Source organism: Strongylocentrotus purpuratus, unplaced genomic scaffold (assembly GCF_000002235.5).
Source record: "Strongylocentrotus purpuratus isolate Spur 01 unplaced genomic scaffold, Spur_5.0 spur5_scaffold_11, whole genome shotgun sequence".
NCBI lineage: Eukaryota > Metazoa > Echinodermata > Echinoidea > Camarodonta > Strongylocentrotidae > Strongylocentrotus > Strongylocentrotus purpuratus.
In genome coordinates this window covers 24,947,032-24,971,345 of record NW_022145596.1, presented here as the reverse complement: position 1 = coordinate 24,971,345, position 24,314 = coordinate 24,947,032, and the positions used below count along the sequence as shown (strand labels likewise).

The 24,314-nt window shown below is 40.5% G+C and overlaps 2 protein-coding genes across 3 annotated transcripts; both read left to right on the top strand.

Moving 5' to 3' along the window:
• The first annotated feature begins 1,135 nt into the window (after positions 1 to 1,135).
• Positions 1,136 to 11,604, top strand: LOC115922305 (iduronate 2-sulfatase-like). Of its 2 annotated transcripts, none has more exons than XM_030980955.1 (7): positions 1,136 to 1,415; positions 5,407 to 5,561; positions 5,896 to 6,073; positions 6,699 to 6,787; positions 7,376 to 7,846; positions 9,895 to 10,021; positions 10,489 to 11,604. In XM_030980955.1, the coding sequence occupies exons 2-7, from the start codon at positions 5,553 to 5,555 to the stop codon at positions 11,412 to 11,414; spliced, it is 1,800 nt and encodes a 599-aa protein (XP_030836815.1). In that variant the 5' UTR covers positions 1,136 to 1,415; positions 5,407 to 5,552; the 3' UTR covers positions 11,415 to 11,604. The 2 variants fall into 2 exon arrangements, with proteins under 2 accessions (XP_030836815.1, XP_030836814.1); XM_030980954.1 differs by having other exon boundaries at positions 1,137 to 1,563.
• A 2,231-nt stretch (positions 11,605 to 13,835) lies between these two features.
• Positions 13,836 to 23,935, top strand: LOC100892667 (iduronate 2-sulfatase). The gene is made up of 8 exons (XM_030980953.1): positions 13,836 to 14,389; positions 15,901 to 16,046; positions 17,605 to 17,782; positions 18,311 to 18,399; positions 19,470 to 19,677; positions 20,070 to 20,308; positions 21,359 to 21,485; positions 22,263 to 23,935. Exons 1-8 carry the CDS (start codon positions 14,308 to 14,310, stop codon positions 23,096 to 23,098), a joined length of 1,905 nt encoding a protein of 634 aa, XP_030836813.1. The 5' UTR covers positions 13,836 to 14,307; the 3' UTR covers positions 23,099 to 23,935.
• Positions 23,936 to 24,314: the final 379 nt, after the last annotated feature.

Genomic DNA, 24,314 nt, shown 5'->3' with positions numbered 1-24,314 from the left:
AACTAAATGACTAAAACCCCTAACCTTCCGGGGCTCTGCCCCCCTGGACCCCACCAAAGGCCCTAAGGCGGCTCCTGGATGCTCATTTGATCGTTATTTAATACATAAAACCCCTGAGCTTCTAGGGGTTCCGCCCCCTTGGCTCAATTCCAATTAGTGACCTAGCACGCCAGTGCCAGAAATAAGGTATCAAAATATGCTCATCTGACCGTAATTAAATGCCTAAAACCCTGAGCATTCGGGGCTCCTCCCCCTGGACCCAACACCAATTAAAGCTCCATTTGCTTCGCTCGTAAATACTTTAGCCCCCCCCCCCCCCCCACTTTGAAAAAAGTTCCTCGAGGCCTGCATGTTACATGTAAGAGTGGTGGTGATGTGGATTTTTTTTTCCTGCCCCCCCCCCAAAAAAAAAAGTTTTTGCTCACTACGTACGCCACTGCATGCTCCCTCGTCCCTCGCATTTCGTCCCCCCGGTCATGAAAAGAAATCGCCGCCTCTGAGTGTGTGTGTGTGTTTGTGTGTGTGTGTGGGGGGGGGGTATTCTTGCGTATTGTGTTGCATTAGTATACGTTTGAGGATGAGTGAGATGCATTACGTGATGTGAGGTAGGAAAAGCCATAATTTGTCCTACCTAGCAACAATTTATGTATGCAATTCGCATTTTCACTATTAAATCTACAAGTATTCGTAACAGATGGATGAACTAATTTGTAACGAGGTGCTTAAGAAAGATATTTGCATTGAATTGGATTGCATTACGAAAATTGTCTATTGACAATGACATCTTGATATTATGTTCGACCATCTTTGTATCGGCTTTATTTTGTTCGTGTTTTATATAACTCATTCTAATTCAAAGTGATATCTTTTATTCCAGAATATTTTTTAAATTTCTTTTTGCAAAATGATCAAATAATGTTAGAAAAAGGCATCAATTCTATAAAGCTTGTGTCAAGGTAGGTGATGATGATGAATCACAGCATTTGTATGGCGCCATATATCTGTTTCATAAAACATTCAAAGGCGCGATCTAATTCTCCAATAAAGCTAGCATTTAAATGTCTGAAGGAAGATGTGAGTTTTGAGTGAAGCTTTGATCTGAAGTGGTCCAGGTTGTCAATTTCGCGAATTGATTATGGGAGGGAACTCTAGGCGAGGAGCAATAGAGGAAAATGCCCGGTCTCCATATCCCTTGAGATGAGTAATGGGCAACTGGAGAGTGAGGCCAGATGAGCGAAGTCCAGGGCGAAGATGACGCTATATGTGACAATATTTGGGGTCGATTATGAGTACAAGTGCTATCTCCGAACTAGTCTATCGAAGCACTTCCTGGTTTACCAATGTTCTAGATAGACAGGATATCAGGATCAGCAGGCTCATCACCGTGTGTTACAATACACAACTGAACAAGCAATGTAAGGACGTAGTGCATATATATCTTTACCGAACTGCATGAGGCTACCATTTCGTTTAAAATAAAGATGGCTTGGACGTGCTGTAGAAATATTTTGATAGCCGTTGCTTGGTCAATTTTCACGCCACTCTGCATTCAAACAACATTCGGTGAGAGTGCTTGATTCTGCTTATTTTTTATATAAATATTGCTGTTCATTCTGTACTTGATGAGTGAATTGCAGCTTTGTTTGTTTCTTTCTTTGTTACTGAGTGTATTTTGATAACTGTCTTCAGGTCTCCACGTCTACACGTAGAGTTTGCTTAGTCAGTGCATGATTTGTGTAATATATTCCACCTAGGGAGAAATATGCTCACATCAGCTTACATTGGTATTTATTCCCATATGTTAACCAACAGGGCTTCATGCAAGACCGGATCACTAACACTATGAACATGACTGACAAAGAAAGCGGACAAAATATACAGTTCCTCAGGGAGACAAAGAAACATCCCTTCACTGCTATTATGTAGGAATGTGTAGAACAGGTGTCCATGCATATTCACCTTTTTACATAATAGCAGTGAAGGGATGTTTCTTTGTCTACCCGAGGAACTGTATATCTAACCTTTCCTTGTATTTTTTTTTTTTGGGGGGGGGGGTGAACGTATACTCTTTGATGAGTGGTGGAATAGCCCCAATAGCAGCCATGATTCTTGATTTCTGATGCTTTGAATAATCATGTAGAAAACGAAGGCAAAGCAATCTGATGCCGCTAGGCTGAGTTGAAATGTATACAGGGAGTTAGAATTCGCCTCTCACATACTTCCGGATAAAAAGTTCTTATTTTAGTAGAGGTCAAATCTATTTTCCTTTTCAAAGTTAATTACAATTACTAAAGAGGTCAGTCAGAGAAGAAGGTGGGTGGGGGGGGGGGGGGGGTCCGCACAAAACTATGCCAACATTTTTGTTACATATAGAGACATTGATTCTCCTACCTAGCAACAACTAAGATATGCAGTTCACATTCTGAAATACGATATTGAAAAACAATTATTCCTACCAGATGAAAGAAATAATTTGTATCGTTAAATGTGATTACAGTACGAAAATTGCCTTTTGTTGCAGCGTCACTACTAGGGAAGATCAATACGTTCTGTCACAATGGGCGCCCCATGTGCATTTATTCATATGCCCCCACAGTCAAAAAAGTGGGGGGGGGGGGGCAAAACGCATTTTTGCCCCCCAAAACGCCCCCCCCCCCCTCCAAAAAAAAGAACAAAAGCAGTAAAGGAGTAAAGATGGTTTGTATTTTTAACCCAAACGAACATAACAATAATAAAAACCTGAATTAAATCATACAAAATTCCATTCAAAGAAAAGGAAAGTTCACAGGAATTAAATTTCATAAACATTGCGCATGCCACCTATACGGTATTTATTAATGGAGGTCTTTATAATAGCGATACGCGCATATCGTGGACATATTGAGCGATAATGGGAAAGCGTGTCTGTTTTTTTTTTTTTTATGTTAGCTTACCCCTGTGTAAAGTTAAATTGGAATATAAAGTCTGAACTGAATTTGGTATGCCCTTTTTTATGTTCATGTATCTATGTTTTGGGCTTAGACATGCCATGGATCCTACAAAAGAGTATACACGTTTCTATTTTTACATGCGGTATTATACGTTGGGCATCCGAACAAGGTCCACCCATTAAGAGCTTCTGCAAGTTTATTTCAACAGGGTAGCCCCATCAGTAGTTAAAATATTGTTTTACTTGTGGGCCCTGCATAACATAAAAATACATATAAAGACATACATATACATGAAAACATCATTACATGGTGAATAGTAAACATGATATACCAGAAAGAATACAGATTACATTTCAAATGTAAATGTAAATATAACCTCAGCAAGTAAACAAAAATTCCCCCAAATCAGGTCATCAACAAATTAATACATACTTACACAACAGTGTGTTTTGTATGTTTGTATATACAGTCGTTTGAGGTTCCCCAAACACCTCACATTCGTCCATCGTAACGAGAACCTATCCTAATTTCCTGCACGCTCATTCGACATTTTGACTTGATAAGAACTGGCAAATATTATATAGGCCTAAGCTGCAACACTATGTTCCCAAGAGCACCGTTTATATTTAACTCACATGCCCTGGTTATACTATGGCTTCTTGCTGCAATACTAGATACGTTATAATCCGATTACATTTTAATGTGTACTTCTTTCTCTTCACCCCATCCTTTCCCATTCGACCCCCCCCCCCCCCCCACCTCTCCCTTCTTTCTATCCCTCTTTCATTCCCTCTTGGCACTGTGCAAACAATATATAACGATATACAGTAGGCTTGCGGGTGCACCATGTGTGAGAGAGAAAGAGAGAGAGAGAGAGAGAGAGAGAGAGAGAGGATTGAGGAGTTCTGAAAAGGACTTACAAGCAGCATCTAAATATATAACGAGTTTCATTCTTATCTGCTTATAACCTTCAGAACAAAAATAATATGTTGTTGTTGTTTGGTATTATCGGCGTTTCATTCTTTTTTTAAAAAAATTACGCCTTTCATTTAAAAACAAAACTATTGGTATATTCGTACTCTTCTAAAATCATAGTTTTTTAATAATAAAATCTCAGATCCACTGGTGCATGAAAATCCCTCTTTGACGTATGTATCCGATGAGCTTTTTGGTAGAAGAGGCGGGTGGGAATTGGTGGGGGGGGGGGGATTATGAATGTAGCCTAAGTTGTGCAACAGGGGGAGGATGATCCCTATTTCAAGAGTGTGGCAAATATAAAAGAGTAATACTTTGAAAACTTTATGATAGTTGGCCTCTGTATTTATCTTGATCATTTTACTTACCTCCATACTTTTAAGTTTTCAATTATATATATATATATATATATATATATATATATATGCATTTTTATATGTATGTATTTAAGTTGTTACTCTTTATGTAAATCAATTATATTATATACTATTATTGTTATTTGAATGTTTTATATTTGACTTATCAATAAATGCAGAAACATCTGCTAAAAAAACAACAACAACAATTACAGCAACAATTCAAGTAGTACAACCAAATTTTTTTTTTCATGAACATGATGAATATAAAGTACTTACATTCCTCCCATTATACATTACGTCCTTGTTTTCACGAAGTGATGGTACACTGTGAAAAGGTTGGGCAATATTTTTTCAACACTTTGCCCAACATTGTGCCAATAGTCAACCCAACCATCTATTGGGCAATATTTTGCCCAGTGGTATTGGTAAACGTAAGTACCCTACTTCACACGTGCATAATTGTTTCGAATTTTGACCAAAATGGGGGCAAAGATATGACCCTTCAACTGCCCGACTACGGTAGCCCACTTGTTGGGAAAAAATTTGACCAACTGTTGGGCAAAATACGAAAATGTTGCCCAATAGATGGTTGGGTTGACTATTGGCAAAGTGTTGGAAAATATTGCCCAACCTTTTCACAGTGTAGTGAGGAAAATCGTCACGCAAAGTGAATGCAATTTTTTTTCACTACCGTCACTTCGTGAAAACAGCGACGATTATATGTCGTTTGTAAAGATAGATGAAAATGTCATGAAGCACTTGTAAGACATTTTGACGTTATTATTCAGACTAATTCGCTCGTTATGGACAGTTACAGAAAGTGGCGATTGGCGAATAATATTTATCATCCTAAATGCCTGCCCTGCCTGCATGGCATAGACTGCATTCTGTTGTTATGGTTCATTCACAAAAAATATCTTTCATAATGTTGTATATCCTGGTCAATGGTATTCTTGTGTATGTTGCTTCATCTTTTGCGCTACTGACCCAGTTGATTGTCTGTTTTCATAGTAAATTACGGTGAATATAGATTATGAATATGAATATGGTAGATAAACTGGCGGGGTAATCGTTGAACTTATATGTATACATTCAAAATTTCCGATGTTTAAACTATACATATATCCTTTTTTTGGCAACAGAACTTGTAGGTGCTACTGCGACAAGACCCAACGTGTTATTCATTGTAATAGATGACCTGCGACCATCACTTGGATGCTATGGGGGTCCCATCATATCACCGAACATCGACCAACTCGCAGCTCAATCTGCTGTCTTTACCAACGCTATGGTGCAGGTAAGCAATATTTTGGTTAATAAACGTAAACAAGGGGTGATATTCATTTACTTATTTATATTTATGATGATGATGATGATGATGACGAAGATATGATTACGATGATGACGACGATTTTGAAAATGATGATGATGACGATGACGACGACGATTTTGAATATGATGATGATGATGACGAAGATGATGACTACGAAGATGATGAGGACGACTTTGAATATGATGATGATGATGATGATGATGATGACGATTTTGATGATGGATGGTGATGATGATGATGACGATGATGATGATGACGATGATGATGATGATCGTATTTTCTATTTTTTTTAATTAAGCAATCGGTGTGTGCCCCCAGTCGTACATCATTCTTGACGGGGCGTCGTCCCGACACTACTCGGCTCTATGACTTTGGGTCTTACTGGAGGGAACATGCAGGCAACTACACTACCATACCACAACACTTCAAAGAGAATGGCTACATCACGCTTTCGGTCGGAAAAGTTTTCCACCCAGGTTGGTGTTTTTCTTTCTCCCATCAGAACGATTAAAGTTATCAGCGAACAACATTGAATTCCCATGGTATGTCTCCTCTCAGTTCCCTATTGATTGTGTTTAAGACAACAGCAAATAGAAATGGGTAGAGTGCAAAATGTTAAACCAGGGAGGTGTTTCTCATATCACTGGTTAAACCATGGACCCTCGATGGTTAAAATACACTGAAAACAATTAAATTAGGTCTAATAGTTTTGTGACCATAGTCCTGTAGTTTTTTAAATGTTTGATCATATAAGAATTCCCAGTGGTATGTCACGAATCGGTCTTTTGTCTTCTTCTATAGGCCTATGTCTAGAGGTCGTAATCTGCGTGGAGAGAGCGCAAGTTCGAAAGTCAGATGATGAGGAACAGACAAAAAAAGAGGGGGGGGGGGTCATCAGGTTTGGGTGTACTGTTTTTGCTTAAAAGCTTTCTGGAAATGAAAAAGAAAGGGGGAAGTGGGTAATCAGTCTGGTCATGATTCTTCTTCCTCTCCTTTTTAGGGGGGGGGGAGGGGGGAGGGGGGGGGTTGCCCGGGGTTTGTAGTAGGGTCCATGGTTATACCCCTGGAATCGCTTCTGATATGTTGTTTGTAATCATATAGGAAAACCTAGTGGAAGTACTGATGACTTCCCATATAGTTGGACTCTACCAGCCTACCAACAATCAACACAAAGCTACTCCGATTCGAAGGTAATTTGGACAGCCTTGGATGACATCGTCTCAGAAAATGTTGTATAAACTCTTGTCCACCAAACAAAGCACTGTTACACCCTCTGCATCTTTTTTTTTTACTTCGTTATATCTCTCTAGTTTATAGTATTGAACGTATAACTTCTATAATTCTTACTACCCACTTCTTTCTGTTTCTTTCTCTTCATCTTTGTCCCTCTAGTCTCTTTCACTTGCTCGCTCTTTCTCCCTTCCCCCTCTCCCTATCTCCTCTCACCCCTCTCTGTCTGTCTGTCTGTACCTCACACACACACACACACACACACACTACTTCTCATCATTCTCATGTTTAATTGTCCTCTTTCGTTTATTTTCACATGAATTTCATGATTATACTCAGAATTGTCCAATGCCGTTAAAATGATAATTATTTCCTACTTAATATTTGGAGGAATTAAAGTTTCCACATAAGCAGAGAGAGAGAGGGGGGAGAGAGGGAGGGAGGGAGAGAGAGAGAGAGAGAGAGAGAGAGAGAAAGAGAAAGAGGGATGGGGATGAATTTTAGGTCTTCATACTCTCTCTTTCTGCATCCGTCCTTTTGTAAACCAGGTGTGCCCCGGCAATGACGGTAACCTATACAACAATGTGATGTGCCCTATCGATGTGGACAAGATGCCCGACAAAACACTTCCCGACCTACAGACACTCGAGACCGCCGAGAACCTCATTAAGATCCTCTCTCCAAAACAAAAACATGACGTCACAAAGCGTGATGATGCCTTTCATCCGGAGCTGGAAGATGCTCTCCACGGAGGGGAAGGTCGAGGAAAGAGAGCCCCTGTAGTGAGACTACCCTTCTTTCTAGCCGTCGGGTTTCGGAAGCCGCACATCCCGTGGAAGTATCCGAAGGAGTACAAAGGCCTGTATCCGCTCGACTCGGTAGAAATCGCTCCTGACCCGAACATTCCCGACGAGCTGCCGAACGTGGCGCAGGTCGTTTTCAGACAGCTGAGACTACGGGATGACATCAAAGCGATGAATCTCAGTTTTCCGATCGGCACCATTCCTTTGAAATATCATGTAAGTTTGAATGTGCAACGCCCCCCCCTTCTTCCTCTTCTCCTCCTCCTCCTCCTCCTCCTTCTTCTACGTCTTCTTCTTCTCCTTATTTTCCTCCTCCCTCTTTTTCTTCTTCTTCTCTTCCTCCTCCTCCTCCTACTTATTCTTCTTCTTCTTCTTCTCTTTCTCCTCCTTCTTCCCCTTTTCTTTATCTCTTCCTGCTTCTCCTTCTTCTTCTCCTTTTCCTCCTCCTCCTTCTTCTCTCCCCCCTCCTTCTTCTTCTTTTTCTTCTTCTTCTTCTGGTTTCCTCTGCCTTCTTCAATCCTGCAGATTGTTTGCAGGCCAGGGTAAACTTCAATGTGCTGTGAGTGCGTCAGTGGAAATGTAGTGTGCATGGATTTTTACAGGTGCTTTTTTGCTTTACTTTCTCATTTGAACATATTAGAAACAAACCATGAATCCATGTATGAATTTTGATCCATTAGTGTGTTGACGGTTACCATAGGAAAGAAATGAGCCTGCCGCATACTCCTGCGGCAGACTTGCCGCAGATCTGCAGCAGACCTGCCGCAGACAGTCATCTTTTTCACATGCAAATTAGTTTTGCCGCAGACTTGCCGCAGACTTGCCGCATACTCTTTCAGTATGATGAAGAGTCTGCGGCAGGTCTGCCGCAGACTTGCTGCAGACTTGCCGCATACTCTTTCAGTATGATAAAGAGTCTGCGGCAGGTCTGCCGCAGACTTGCTGCAGACCTGCCGCAGACTCTTCATCATGAATATTCATATCTCATATAGACCTGCTGCAGACCTGCCGCAGGCCAATGGGGTCCCATTAAAGTCTAATGGGGCATAGGCCAATGGGCCCAATTGGTCCATTAGGGACAATCTGGACCAATTGAAACCATCTGAAGTCCTATTAAAGTCCCATTGAAACCTGTTAAAACCTATTGAGACCAATTGAAACCAATTGGAAATTCAATTGGTGTTCAATTAGTTTCAATTGGATTTTCGTCTTGGGTAGTTACAACAAAAAAGTGAGTTAGTGGGCTGAAGATAACATCACATATGGCACAATTTTTTTTTTTTGAAACAGTCCGTTAATTCCTCAGTCTCCTCTTATGTAATAAATTCCTCTTATGGTACCAGTTGAACTTGAAGCAAATTGTTTGGTTTGACAGAAGCTAAAAAGACAATTAACAGTGCTAATTAACACAGGAATTTACAAGATCATGGGCTCAGCCTTCAACCTCATATGGTACTGCATGTCCTATAAAATGGCCGCCTATAGCCTTGCTTCAGACTGTATAATTTCCCACATTTCTGTGGCAGACCTGCCGCAGACTGTTCCTGTGGCGTACTGGTATGCGGCAAGTCTGGAGCAAAGTTTCGCCCTGCCGCAGACCGTTCCTGTGGCATACTAGTATGCAGCAAGTCTGGAGTAAAGTTTCATCCTACCGCAGATCTGCCGCAGACTGTTCCTGTGGCATACTAGTATGCGGCAAGTCTGGAGCAAAGTTTCATCCTGCCGCAGATCTGCTGCAGACTGTTCCTGTGGCATACTAGTATGCGGCAAGTCTGGAGCAAAGTTTCATCCTGCCGCAGATCTGCCGCAGACTGTTCCTGTGGCGTACTGGTATGCGGCAAGTCTGCAGCAAAATTTCATCCTGCCGCAGATCTGCCGCAGACTGTTCCTGTGGCATACTGGTATGCGGCAAGTCTGCAGCAAAATTTCCTTCTGCCGCATACTTCGGCATACTCTTTGCCGCAGACTAAAAGTCTGCCGCAGATCTGCGGCAGGTCTGCGGAAGGTCTGCGGAAGGTCTGCGGCAGGTCTGCGGCATACTTTTCACTTTCCTATGGGTTGTTATCTTATAATTATTATTAGTAATGCAGCGATCAAAAAAAATGATAGCCTCTCATTTTTATATGCAGTTCTTCGGCAACATTAATTTGTGAAACATATTTCTTATTCGTCGTATAGAAAAAGACTCAGTGTTGTAACGCGAACATATTAGATGTACATTGACAATAATATTGTATCCAAACTCATGGTTTTACCTTTGGCAGGCTTCGCTGAGGCAGAGCTACTATGCAGCCACAACGTATACGGACTACCTGGTGGGAAGGCTTCTCCAAGCACTTGAAGACGGGGGTTACTCCGATAATACGATCATCTCACTCGTAGGGGACCATGGTAAGCACTACCTAATGGGTCTCTTTAGTGTGGACCTACTATACACTCTAAAAGAAAGTTTAGTAAATATTTCCACAATATATACCCAATTATTGGATAAAGGGAAGATTTTGGTAGAATATAACCTAATGTGGGTGAAATTATTTTACCCAATATTGAGTATTCCAACCAACACAAACATGGCATGCGCCTTTTTGTACCCGATATGTTTTTTTAAAAGATACAGCACTCGTTTTTATAAGTTTTAAGAGTGTATCAACTTATGGGTGATGTATGTCTTACCAAAACTGAAAGCGGGACATTAAACAAGAGAAACGAGATCCAAAGGAACCATGAAAATACAGAATTAGCGCATCTACGCACATCTGTGTGATTTTCCTGTGTCTGATCGAGGGCAAATGCCGGTGTGCCACCAATCTTAGTTATTAATTAGAATTACTCCACTGTATTCATTCTGTTTCTTTCAGGTTGGCAGCTGGGAGATCACGGCGAATGGTGCAAGTACTCTAACTACCAGCTGGCCACGAGAGCGCCGCTGATGGTTCACGTGCCAGGGGTCACCGACCAGAAGTCATCCACTACGAGGAAGTTTCCTCTCATCGACCCGCTGTCACCTAGTTTTCAGGGTCATCTGAAGGAAGATGGAATAAACGAGGTCGATTCGAGAGTTGACGAAATATTCTCCACACTACAAAGTCACCAGAGTAAAAATCAAATTGATTCTAGAGTCGATGACAGCTATTTGAGATTTCCACATGACCAGACGGATAATGAAGTGGTCGAATCGAGGAAATCTCCAGGATTGAAAACGAAAGGGAGAAAGGCACAATCAGAGAATGTCTACCAGATTAATGAGTTTGTAGAGCTTGTTGATTTGTTTCCGACTCTTGCCGAGCTGACAGGTCTCCCAGTGCCACCTGTGTGCCCGCCGAACCCTTTCAACGTGACCTTCTGCTCCGAAGGCTACAGCTTCGCGCCACTGATCCAAGGTGAAGAATGCCTTAACAGCAGCGCACGCCGCGGAGACTGCCGCGGTGCTGCCCCGGGGGCCATCGTCCGGTGGAAAAATGCCACGTTCAGTCAGTACCCTCGGCCTAGTGTAACGCCGGATAAAAACACTGACTTACCGAGCCTGGACCTCATCACTATCATGGGCTACTCAATGAGGACGGACCGGTACCACTACACGGAATGGATCGGTTTTAATCACACCACGTTTCAAGGGGACTGGTCAGACGTGAAAGCTAGAGAGCTGTACCTGAACGACTCGGATCCACGTCAAGATAATAACGTTGCTAATGAGGAATGTTATCGCAGTTTGGTGGGAAATTTAAGCCATCAGTTGCAAAGGGGATGGAGAGATAGCCTTCCAGTCTTTAAGACTAGAACCTAGAAGTTATAAGTGAAGTTAATTCCATGTATGTTACTACTTATTAAAAGGGTCGTTTTTCAAGTCTTTCCCAGTAGAAAACCGCAGTGATCCCCACCCCCGATCTGGCTATAGATGCGGTTCTAGGACACCTACCCCTGGCCATCCACCCCCGGATAACCACCCCCAGTGAACTACCCCCTAGGGCAACTACCCCTTAGGACAACTAACCCCTAGGACAACTACCCCTAGGACAACTACCCCCGGACAACTATCCCCAGACAACTACCCCCAGACAACTACCCCCAGACAACTACCCCCGAACGATTTTCCTAGGGGGTAAGTTGTCCGGGCGGCAGTTGTCCTGGGGTTGTTGTCCGAGCAGTAGTTGTCCTAGGGGGTAGTTGTCCGGGTGGTTGTTGTGATGATGATAATGATGAACAGCATTTGTATGGCGCCATATATCTGTTTCAAAAATCATTCAAAGGCGCGAGCTCCTCCAATAAAATTAGCATTTAAATTTCTGAAGGAAGATGTGTGTTTTGAGTAAAGCTTTGAAGTGGTCCAGGTTGTCAAATTTGCGAATAGATGATGCGAGAGAATACCACAGGCGAGGAGCAATAGAGGAAAATGCCCGATCTCCATATCCCTTGAGATGAGTAATTAGCATCTGGAGTTGTCAGGTAGTTGTCCCGGGGGTAGTCGTCCGAGAGAGTGGTTGCCCTAGGCCTAGGGGGTAGTCTTCGTCACACATGTGTACCGCCTTTAGTTAAGGTACATTCCACCCCTTCCCTTTGTCAATTTGGATACGCAATATCCAGGGGCGGATCTAGGGGGTTTCGGCGCATTACCCCCCCCCCCCCCTTGGGCGGCCAAGTAAAGATAACAAAAAAAGGGGGAGAAGAAAAAAAAAAGGGAAAAAGAAGAAGAAAAATAGTAAAACAGTAAAACGGCGAGATTTTTGGAAAATCCTGGATCCGCCACTGGGTCAAACCTCCCCCCCCCCCTTCCCTGGCAAAAAGCTAGATCCGCCCCTGATTTCTATTCATGGGCGCTGGTCAGCTACAGCCTTCCTGTCTAGTTTATCAGATAGGCCTATATCTTTATTTTGACAAAGGTCTACATTTTGTGCAAAAAAATGTAATCTTTCAGAGCCATATTTCAAGAAATGCAAATACAGGAATTTTCTGAACTGGGCGTGACAACAGAGTAAGACACTGTAAATTACTCACTAACACCCTAGCTATCACTATATCTACACAGGGTGTGACCATGACTAAAGCCTTGCTAATATATAGCCACGCGACGTAGATAGCAATATGCCAGCACCATGAAAAGTAAGGATCTCGTCGTCGTGACACAAGTGTTTGCCTATACCACTTTTATGCGGCAAGAAACTTTTCTCTTCCAGGTACATGTGTCACCAGTAGTGAAGCATGGTTCAAGCAGGGATATGTGAGTTTTAACTCACATATCCCTGGTTCAAGCCACTGATTGATTAACAAATTGATTCGTCACCATGCATAACTATGAATAAACGAAACAATATTATTACGTTATTACATATTTTGCTGTACGTTCTATATTCTTCAAGAAATAAAAGACAAATAAGTGAAGAAAGATTGGCAGTACGCGTGTCCGTGTGCGTGTGTGTGTCCGTGTGCGTAAACGTGAGGAAAAGAACTTGGCAATCAAGGAAGGCAGGTTGCATTTACAAAAAAGGGGGAAGAATTAGAAGTGAATATGAATGTGAGCATGTTGCCTTGCTGTGGTGCGTCAGTGTGTGCAGGGGCGAAGATCCCGGGGGGACGGATGGGGGAGGGGGGGAATACATCCCCTCCCAATTTTTGTAACGAAAATTTGAAAAGTGCCCCCCAAAATGTATTGCGTATACTGATTAAGACTACAACACACTTTTAAGCTCTAGAGGGCCCAAGAGTGCGCGTTTAGACAGATAAAAATGCAAAAATCTTCTCGCTCGGGAGATAAACTCCCTCTCATATATCCTTCAAAGTGTACAAGTATATATTGTAGAAAAGTGAAGCGTGAAAAAAGTATATTGATTGTTTTTTTTACTATAGTTTTGCTAAGGAATGTAAGTTTTTTTTAATAAAACAAAACTTCTAAAACCTGTGAGGGGAAGTCACTTCCGTCACATTTATCCCTCTCGTTCACTATGCTCCCTCGCACTGGCGTACTGATAGGGATGGGGTGGAGGTCAGTTGCCCCCCCCCCCCATGAAATTCAAACGTGATTTATTTCTAATCCGATACCAGTGATTAACAAATGTTGCTGAGTTGGCCTGATTTTTCCATGAGCTTTCGGGGGCTCTGCTCCCTGGACCCTACCAAGGGCCCTAAGGCGGGCCCCTGGTTGCTTACCTGACCATAATTAAATTACTAAAACCCCCGGTGGCGCCATAATTATATCTGTTTAAAAAAAACATTCAAAGGCGCGAGCTCCTCCAATACAGTTAGCATTTAAATGTCTGAAGGAAGATGTGAGTTTTGAGTGAAGCTTTGAAGTGGTCCAGGTTGTCAATTTCGCGAATAGATGATGGGAGGGAATTTCACAGGCGAGGAGCAATAGAGGAAAATGCCCGGTCTCCATATCCCTTGAGATGAGTAATGGGCATCTGGAGAGTAAGGCCAGATGAGCGAAGTCCAGGGCGAAGATGACGCTATATATGACAATATTTGGGGTCGATTATGAGTACAAGTGCTATCTCCGAACTAGTCTATTGAAGCACTTCCTGGTTTACCAATGTTCTAGATAGATAGGATATCAGGATCAGCCGGTCCATCACCGCGTGTAGTTACAATACACAACTAAACAAGCAATGTAAGGACGTATTGCAGGTACCTTTACCTCAGGAGATTGTTTTCGAACTGAGGCTATTAGTCCTTTAAAAATAAAGATGGCTTGGACGTGCTGTAGAAATATTTTGATAGCCGTTGCTTGGTCAATTTTCACGTCACTCGGCATTCAAACTACATTCGGTGAGAGTACTTGATTCGGCTTATTTTTTATATAAATAAAGCTGTTCATTCTGTACTTGATGAGTGGATTTCAGATTTGTTTCTTTGTTTCTTTGTTTATGAGTGTATTTTAGATAACTGTCTCCAGGTCTCCAAGTCTACTAGTACAGTTTGCTTAGTCAATGAATGATGTGTGTAATATATTCCACCTAGGGAAAAATATGCTCACATCAGCTTACATTGGCATTTATTCCCATATGTTAACCAACGGGGCTTCATGCAAGACCGGATCACTGATAAGGAAGGAAGGAAGGAATTACTTTGTTAACATAATGTGAAAACATAAGTAAAGTAAGAGAAATCTAACCTTTCCTTGTATTTTTTAGGGGGGGTGAACGTATACTCTTTGATGAGTGGTGGAATAGCCCCAATAGCAGCCATGAGTCTTGATTTCTGATGCTTTGAATAATCATGTAGAAAACGAAGGCAAAGCAATCTGATGCCGCTAGGCTGAGTTGAAATGTATACAGGGAGTTAGAATTCGCCTCTCACATACTTCCGGATAAAATGTTCTTATTTAATTAGTAGAGGTCAAATCTATTTTCCTTTTCAAAGTTAATTACAAATACTAAAGAGGTCAGTCAGGGAAGAAGGTGGGTGGGGGGGGGGGGGGTGGTCCGCACAAAACTATGCCAACATTTTTGTTACATATAGAGACATTGATTCTCCTACCTAGCAACAACTAAGATATGCAGTTCACATTCTGAAATACGATATTGAAAAACAATTATTCCTACCAGATGAAAGAAATAATTTGTATCGTTAAATGTGATTACAGTGCGAAAATTGCCTTTTGTTGCAGCGTCACAACTAGGGAAGATCACTACGTTCTGTCACAATGGGCGCCACATGGGCATTTATTTGTTATGTAATCCTTTCATTTAATTATCATGTTAGCTTACCCACGTGTGAAGTTAATTTGGAATATAACGTCTGAACTGAATTTGGTAGGCCCTTTTTATGTTCACGTATCTTTGTTTTGGGCTTAGACATGGATCCTACAAAAGAGTATACACGTTTCTATTTTTACATGCGGTATCATAAATTGGGTATCCGAATAAGGTCATCCAATGAAGAGCTTCTGCAAGTTTATGGTGACAATGAAACTTCATTTCAACAGGGAAGCCCCATCAGTGGTTTAAATAATATTATACTTGTGGGGCCCTGCATAACATAAAAATACATATAAAGACATACATATACATGAAAACATCATAACATGGTGAATAGTAAACATGATATACCAGAAAGAATACAGATTAAATTTCAAATGTAAATGTAAATATAAACTCAGCAAGTCAACAAAAAGTCCCCCCAAATCAGGTCATCAACAAATTAATACATACATACACAACAGTGTATTTTGGTTGTCATAGAGATCACAAAGACACACTTTTGAAAACTGAAATTATAAGTCTTAGACTACAGCTTTCATTTCATATCATAACTGATTATCATTTCATCACTAATAGCTTTGGACCAAGAAAGACCCAACGTGTTGTTCATTGTAATAGATGACCTACGACCATCACTTGGATGCTATGGGGGTCCCATCATATCACCGAACATCGACCAACTTGCAGCTCAATCTGCTGTCTTTACCAACGCTATGGTGCAGGTCAGTCACCTTTTTAGTTAACCACTTTCTTTGGTGTAACTTCTTAAATGACAGGATGATTACCAGCAAAGAAGGTACTAGTCAAGGGGGAAAAAGTACGTTGATAAAAGTCGAAAATGTAGCGGGAAACCGTAAAAAAAAATGAAACTGATTAATTGATTATTATACGGAATGTCATTAATTCTGAAAAGATGTGGAGGTTTTTTGGGTATGATATTGTGTTAAAAGGTCTACATAGGGCATTTCACAATTTTCAACATATTAAGTGGGAAATTAATGGCACAATAATTGTTTTGTGACCTCCCTATATGTCATATTTATTTGTGTAACATGTAACATTTTCTTGGTTGATTTAAATTGTTAAGATATGCAATGCGGCGAGTACAATAATTCATTTCGAATATCTTTTCAAAAAGTCAGTACCGAAGGAGAATCTCTTTATGGGTTTTTTGTTGTTGTTGTTGTTGTTGGGGGGGGGGGTCTTTTTGAGTCGCTAGTACTATCGTAAGCATCCACTATATTAGTTATTGGCCCCCTTGTCCCTTCTTTATTCACCATCTAACTCCCTCTCTCTCTCTCTCTCTCTCTCCCCCTCTCCCACTCTCTCCCACCCTCTCTTAAATCCCCTTCTCGGGACTGAAATTATTTACATTTTTTCTAAATTGAATATAAAAATGGGCTGATTGTCAAGTAAATTATTATTAGGGCAGCGGAGCATAGTGGGTCCAGCATTTGAGAAGACACCGGTCTGATCATAGATGAGGGAGGGAGGGGGGGGGGTCTCATTAGGAGGATGGAATACAAATTTACTAGGCTCCCCTTTCTCTCTTTCGCTCATCTTGTTTAGTAAGGAAATGTTAATATAATTCAATTCAATTTATTAATTTCATAAAATACAAAGATGTAGTATGTAATAAATTTCATCTGGAAAATCGCATTAAAAAGCCAGTGGCTTACAATAAAACACAGCAATTCCCCTTACAATTATAGTAATGAATACAGCAAATACAGAATACAAACAAAGCACAACACGAAACGAAGATCATTAAGCAGTAGTCCAAAACATTGGTATGGATATGATATTTGGAGCCTTGACGAAAAAGCTATTTAAAAAGAAAAGGTTGAACTCTGGTATATAAAGATGAACACATTGTTCTGAATTTTTCTCATTGTATTTTAATGAATTTTAAATTTTCCTGAAAATGATCGCGTTTCAAATGCCCTCAATTATGAACAATGGCAAACAATGAAATGTTTTAAATAAACCTTATTGCTAGAATGTGTGTTTCTAAAAAATGATTTCTGGACATCTTCATTGCTTTGATGTCGTTACTTTGGAAGAAAATAAAAGTAGGATCGTCCCTTGATAAGGATTCCTATATTCAGATACCCTCATTGAATACTTTGAATAACGGCGAGAATACGCTTAACAGTTTGGACCGGACACCCATTATGTCAATGTTACATGTGTATGTGTCTAATAAGTTTATGTCTCCATGTTCAGAATTAAAATGTTATATCAGCATGTACACGCTTTGGTATCATTTTATGCATGCAGCAATCTCTGTGTGCCCCAAGCCGCACGTCATTCCTGACGGGACGGCGCCCCGATACCACCAAGCTCTATGACTTCTACTCTTACTGGAGAGAAGCAGCAGGAAACTACACCACCTTACCTCAACACTTCAAAGAGAATGGATACTTTACTGCTTCAGTTGGCAAGGTCTTCCATCCAGGTACAAAATACGATAGACAAAAAGGAGTGAAAAGAGTCAATTTTTCACTTTAATGCCCCCCCCCCCCCCCCGGTGAGGTAAAGAATGTGCACTGTTGCACTGTAAAGTGCAGAATTGTTTTTAATCCATGCAGTGACGCTTTGGTCGATTAAGTAGCAAAGGGCCTTATAAAAAACAGTCATTATTTAATCGCGAATGGCATGAACACTTTCATGGAAAACAGAATAAAATGAAAAAACCATGCTATTGTATTGAAAACAAAATGTTCATGTGATATAAATTCTAATCATGAGTCCAATATCTCCGGTCGGAGCGATTCATTTGTTTCTATTATCCGTCATCATGTTGTGACAGCCTTTACAAAAAAAAAAAAAAAAAAAAAAAAACCCATGGTAGGCCTACAGTGCTACCACGGTACTATGATACAGACAATACTACCATGGCTCTATATAATTTAGTGTACCGTAATTATTATAATGGTAGTACCATTTGGTAATTTACTAATCAACATTATTCTTGTAATTTTAGGGAACAGTAGTGGTGGCAACGACGATTACCCGTACAGCTGGTCAGTGCCTGCCTACCATCCCTCAACCGATCAATTTATATATGCAAAGGTAAAGCCATTTGCTATATTGCTTATGTAAGAATTTGCCATTCCTACAAAAATATATAATAATTTATTCGCTATAACCTGCCATTTTCTGTCTTTTTAATGATAATTCTTTATTTTCGTTCCACACTTCGTCAAACATATCAAAATTGATCTATAGGAGGAAAAAATACTACCCCGATATAAAACAGTATGCCGGTTGTTCGACATAAGCTCCTGCGGTAATTGCTTCGTGATTAATTTCCAACACGGATCGATTCCTAACTTAAACCCTAAACCAAACGCTATGTCTAAACCCTAGTGAAAATACGGTTAACTTATTAAACCTAAAGTCCAATTGCAATCCTAATCATGCATCTCTGATAAAATACATTCCGAAGCAACTGTCGACGGAGCAATGTCGGATCACCCATGACCCAATGAATTTACTTATGGCGCTATTTAAGCCAGTTCGAATATAAAAATCTGCAGATGAGCACGTACAAATTTGTGCCCACTTTGTAAAACCCACAGAAAGAGATACTTAGTTATGTAAAAAGTTATTTAAATCAATATGCATTCATACACCGACACTGAATTTCATGATACCAACACGGACGTATTCATCTTGAAGGGGTAAACAAAATGATTCATAAAGCGATTCCATCTCTCTGGCATTGATTTTTCAAAGTGCGCAAAGTGGCACTTCTCCATGTTTCAAAGATCTGTGCATATTTATTTGGGGTTTATTTGTACATTCGCTATTAAACTACGAATTGGTCTATAGACAATTTGGGGATATAACACTATGAACATGAAGGACAAAGAAAGAGGACAAAATATAAAGTTCCTTATTCTACCCTTAACAATTGCTGTGGTAGACAAAAGAACATCTCTTCACTGCTATTATCATGTAAAAATGTGTAGAACAGGTGAATATGCATGTGACACCTGTTCTGCACATTTTTACATAACAGCAGGGAAGGGATGTTCCCTTGTCTACCTGAGGAACTGTATATTTTGTCCTCTTTCTTTGTCCGTCATATTCATAGTGTAAGGGGCATTCTTGATCCTGGATCCACGATTTCTTAATAGGTGTGTCCCAATCTGGACGGCAAACTGGGAGACAATGTGATGTGCCCTGTAGATGTGGATAAGATGCCAGAGGGAACTCTTCCAGATCTTCAGGCCTTCGAACGAGCTGCAGAAATCCTCCGAAATCTGTCGTCTGCCAAAGCTACCGGGGCGGAGAAAACGCACTTGCATGAAAGATTTGAAGATGGGAAAAGCAGCCTTACTAACGGTGATTACACAATTGTTTCTATATGCTTATGCTCCCATTAGTTTGATTTATGGTTATCCTTTAGAAAAATATGTTATGTTGGCGATAGTGGTTTTGATCTTCAAGGACGGATAATTCAAGATTTTTTTTTGAAGGGGAGAGGGGGCACACCTTAATATTACAAAAATAATGGGGGTAACTCTTCATGACATTATGTTGTCAATTGAGTTTCAAAATTTTCCTTGCCCCCTGGTAAATATACCTGGTAGTGGTATTGTAGTGATTGCATAATATATTATACACATGTACAATATATACCATCAATTCTACCTTAAGAATTTGATGGCAACCCCCACCTTCTATCGACGCGCCATCATTTGAGTTAAAGTACTTCTTTCTCGTTCTTATAACAGCTTCGTCACCTCCCTTCTTTCTGGCGGTCGGCTACCGGAAGCCTCACGTTCCATGGAAATACCCGAAGGAGTACGAATCCTTGTACCCCCTTAGCTCGGTAGAAATCGCCTCTAATCCGACCATGCCCGAGGAAATGCCGAGTGCGGCATGGGAAGTGTTCGGAAGGTTGAGAAAGCATTCGGACCTCAGACCATTAAAGCTACCCTTGCCATACGGTACCATTCCGCTGAACTACCATGTAAGATTATAGGATATTCATGACCTCGGGTGACCCTTGAAATTCTAAAGGCATATCATCCCGGCCACCCCACTCAGTGTTATTTAGGGTACGCATATGCGTGTTCCAACCGACCCCCCCCCCCTTTTCAGCAAAAGTCCGGTGTGTAAAGTCAATACGGCTCGACCTTTTTCTTTTGTATACGAGCCTTTTTCAGCACCCCCCCCCCCCTTTCAGCAAAAGTCCGGTGTGTAAAGTCAATACGGGTCGACCTTTTTCTTTTGTTACGAAAAGGACATTTTGGCAACACGCATGGGGTCCGTCGTTCTCGGAGTTGGGGGGGGGGGGGAGCCGGGCATATCATTCATTGATCAAATGTTGGTATCGTATTTGTGTTTTTTGTTTTGTTTTAATGTAATCACGGTTGAATCACCTGCTATCAGCCATAAGGCTGGGTTTCAGCAGGCCCGTTCAAAACATTCACATAATATACATAAAACTATTTAAAAAAAAATCATAATACAAATTAAAATAACAAGAATACAAATGTGTAAATAACTCTTAATATCGATCACTCTCAATATTTTAAACATCAAAATTATGAAGGAAAGAAAGGCAATTAATTCAAATCACAAGCATCTTATCATAAAAGCGGTTCATCAAAGAGAGCGAGGGAGGGAGAGAGAGAGAGAGAGGGAGAGAGAGAAATAAAGACGATAACAATTTTTCTGGAAATAGAATAAGGTTTTCGATTAGTTATGTGCATTTTGCGAAGATAAAACAGAACGCTGTCGGCTCTAAGCTTCCCACATATCTAGTTTGAAATTTATGAGCATCCTCATTTCTTCTAAGTGTAGCCTTTGTATCTAATTGTTGAGACCCTGACAGGCCGAGAACCTAGGTTGTCCTACCCGAAGGTAATGGTAATTAGGAATTAATACCATACAACAATAGCCTATAAGTAAGTAATTGCATCTCTTAGTCCATGAGTTGCGTCTGTGCATGAACACTGCGTCATTTTCCATCAATCTATACTGATCCATGCGTCTTTCTTTATTGTCTTTATTCCAGGGACCTATGCGTCAAAACTACTACGCGGCGTCCACCTTTATGGACCACCAAGTAGGTCGTTTGCTTAACGTTCTGGAAGAGTCTGGGTTTGCTAATAACACCATCATCGTTTTGGTTGGTGACCATGGTAGGTTTATATGTTGTCATAAACGTTCCACGGTGAGAACAATTCAGTCAAAAATCAATATCTATGATAATTTCAGAGTTTATTTCGGGGTAGCGTTAATCCGACTCGGAACCTTCACAAGAGATATATTTTTGATTATGTCATTAAGACGAGCGTGACATTCTATTGGATTATATCATTAATTAGAGGAGCGAATTACGTTGACCGAAAGACATAGAAATTGAGTGACGATATTTAAATAGTTTTTTCTTCATATTTCCGACTGTTTTATTATCGCATATGGCGGGGAGAATTACCTTCTTTCTGAAGTTCGAACATATCTCGATCATTTAATATAATTTTTAATGATATCTATTCACACATGATGGCAGCCCATTCAATATCATTTTAAAGATCTCTATTCACACATGATGGTAGCCTATTCAATATCATTTTAATGATCTCTATTCACAAATGATGGCAGCCCATTCAATATCATTTTAATGATCTCTATTCACACATGATGGTAGCCTATTCAATATCATTTTAATGATCTCTATTCACACATGATGGCAGCCTATTCAATATCATTTTAATGATCTCTATTCACACATGATGGTAGCTCATTCAATATCATTTTAATGATCTCTATTCACACATGATGGCAGCCTATTCAATATCATTTTAATGATCTCTATTCACACATGATGGTAGCCTATTCAATATCATTTTAATGATCTCTATTCACACATGATGGTAGCCTATTCAATATCATTTTAATGATCTCTATTCACACAGGATGGCAGCTGGGTGAACATGGAGAGTGGTGCAAGTTCTCAAACTTTGAACTGGCGACAAGAGCACCACTCCTCGTCCACGTTCCTGGTGTGACTGACACGCGCTGGATGGCCGCCGACAAATTCGAACTCCTTGATCCTCTGCTGCTGACGAAAAAAGACGCGGTTGAAAAGAAGCAGATGAATATCAAACTGCAGAGATACCTACATAAAAACGCCATCAGAGAAGTGGAAATACTCGATGAGCAAGAACGTTATGAATTTATCAAAGACTACAGCGATTTGGAACAAAATAATGGCATCCATGTGGATGATTTTGTGGAGTTTGTCGACATCTTCCCTACTCTTTCTGATCTAGCTAACATCAGCATTCCTCCAATATGTCCGCCGAAATCCTTCAACGTTGACTTTTGCGCAGAAGGTGTTAGTTTCGCCCCCCTGATAACAAACAAGATGACTTCGACACGTGGCGATATATCAGGCGGTAATTCCAACCGCGTCACAAACTTCACGCGGTGGAAAAATGCGACCTTCAGCCAGTACCCACGGCCAAGTATCGTTCCAACGGGCGAGAGTTCGGACGTCCCTCATCTAGCTAACATCACCATCATGGGGTACTCCATGCGGACGAGAGATTACCACTATACCGAATGGATAGGCTTCAATCACACAACCTTTGAAGGGAATTGGTCGGACGTCGGAGCGAGGGAACTCTATATTAACGCCCTCGATCCGGATCAAAATCAAAACGTTGCAGGATATATCAAGTATGGAACTCTTGTGAAAGATCTGAGCCAACGCCTGCAGAGGGGATGGCGCGACTGCTTACCAAACTAGACAGGACCCCCCATATTTGTATCGATCTATAACGTCTTGTTAAGTTTTTTTTTCTTTCTCTCTTCCGTGTATGCAGATCGACTAAAAGATAGGTTAGGATCACTAAATAGGTTTTGATGTAACCGTATTTTTTTTAATATTCACCCTTCTGTGCCACCCCGTTTTTGAGCATTCATGAGAAAAGAACTATTAAAAGTTGCATAATTTACTTAACGTCATATATTTGTTTCATTGGCAAACTGGAAATACATGACTATAGGGATTAGAGGTCACTCTAGATGAACCTGTTCCTGGGAGAAAATAATTATCTTATCATTGATTCGTATCATCACTACAACTTTTTTGTAATACCATGAAGGGTTGGTGCCTAGACATAACCCTCGAGGTCATTTATATGCCTATTCTGTTTCCTCTCTTTCTTTTTTACATTCATAATTATAACTTTATCAAATATTTGTACATTTCTATGTATTTCTTCAAGTGTTTGTATTTGCATTTTCTGTTTGAATCATATTTACAATGGAAATGAACAGAACTGGAGAATTTCTTTTGTTACGATAGCTGATCCGAGTCGAAAGAAAATGTTCATCACTAAGTTAACTTTCTTTTAATTTGCACCCCCCCCCCCCCCTCCGTGACATCTAAGGTTGATTTCCGTTGCCAAATATAGTCAATAAAAGGAAGGTATATTAAAATCAGTACTCAACTTTTTTTCAATGGAATCTTTTTGTCTGCAAGAAGATCAATTCTGCAATATACTATAGTATACTTTTGTATTGTAATTTTGTATTTGAAACAAAAATATATATCATTGTTAATGCTAAATATATAACTCATTGCGGATATAGTATTGAAAATAATATCGCTAGTAGCTCAGTCGGCCGTATAGAGCAGTGGTCTCGTGATCCGGTGACCCGGGTTCGAAACCAAGTCGATGCGCTAGTGCCCTTTGGTAAGGCATTAATCCTCATTACCAGGTCTCTCGGAGAGGACATAAAGCCGTCGGTCGTCTGGTTGCTTACTTACAAGCATTTATGCTTTCTTAGCAGTCAAGCAGTCAGGTAAAATAACCACCACCACACTCGTTCGTCGTGATCTTTTAGATCCCTTGTTGACCATACATTGCGAGACAAACGAATGTCACTAGCGATATTATTTTCGATATATCATTGTTGTTTAGCAATTGATGTAAATTAAGAATTATACTTTTGTATTG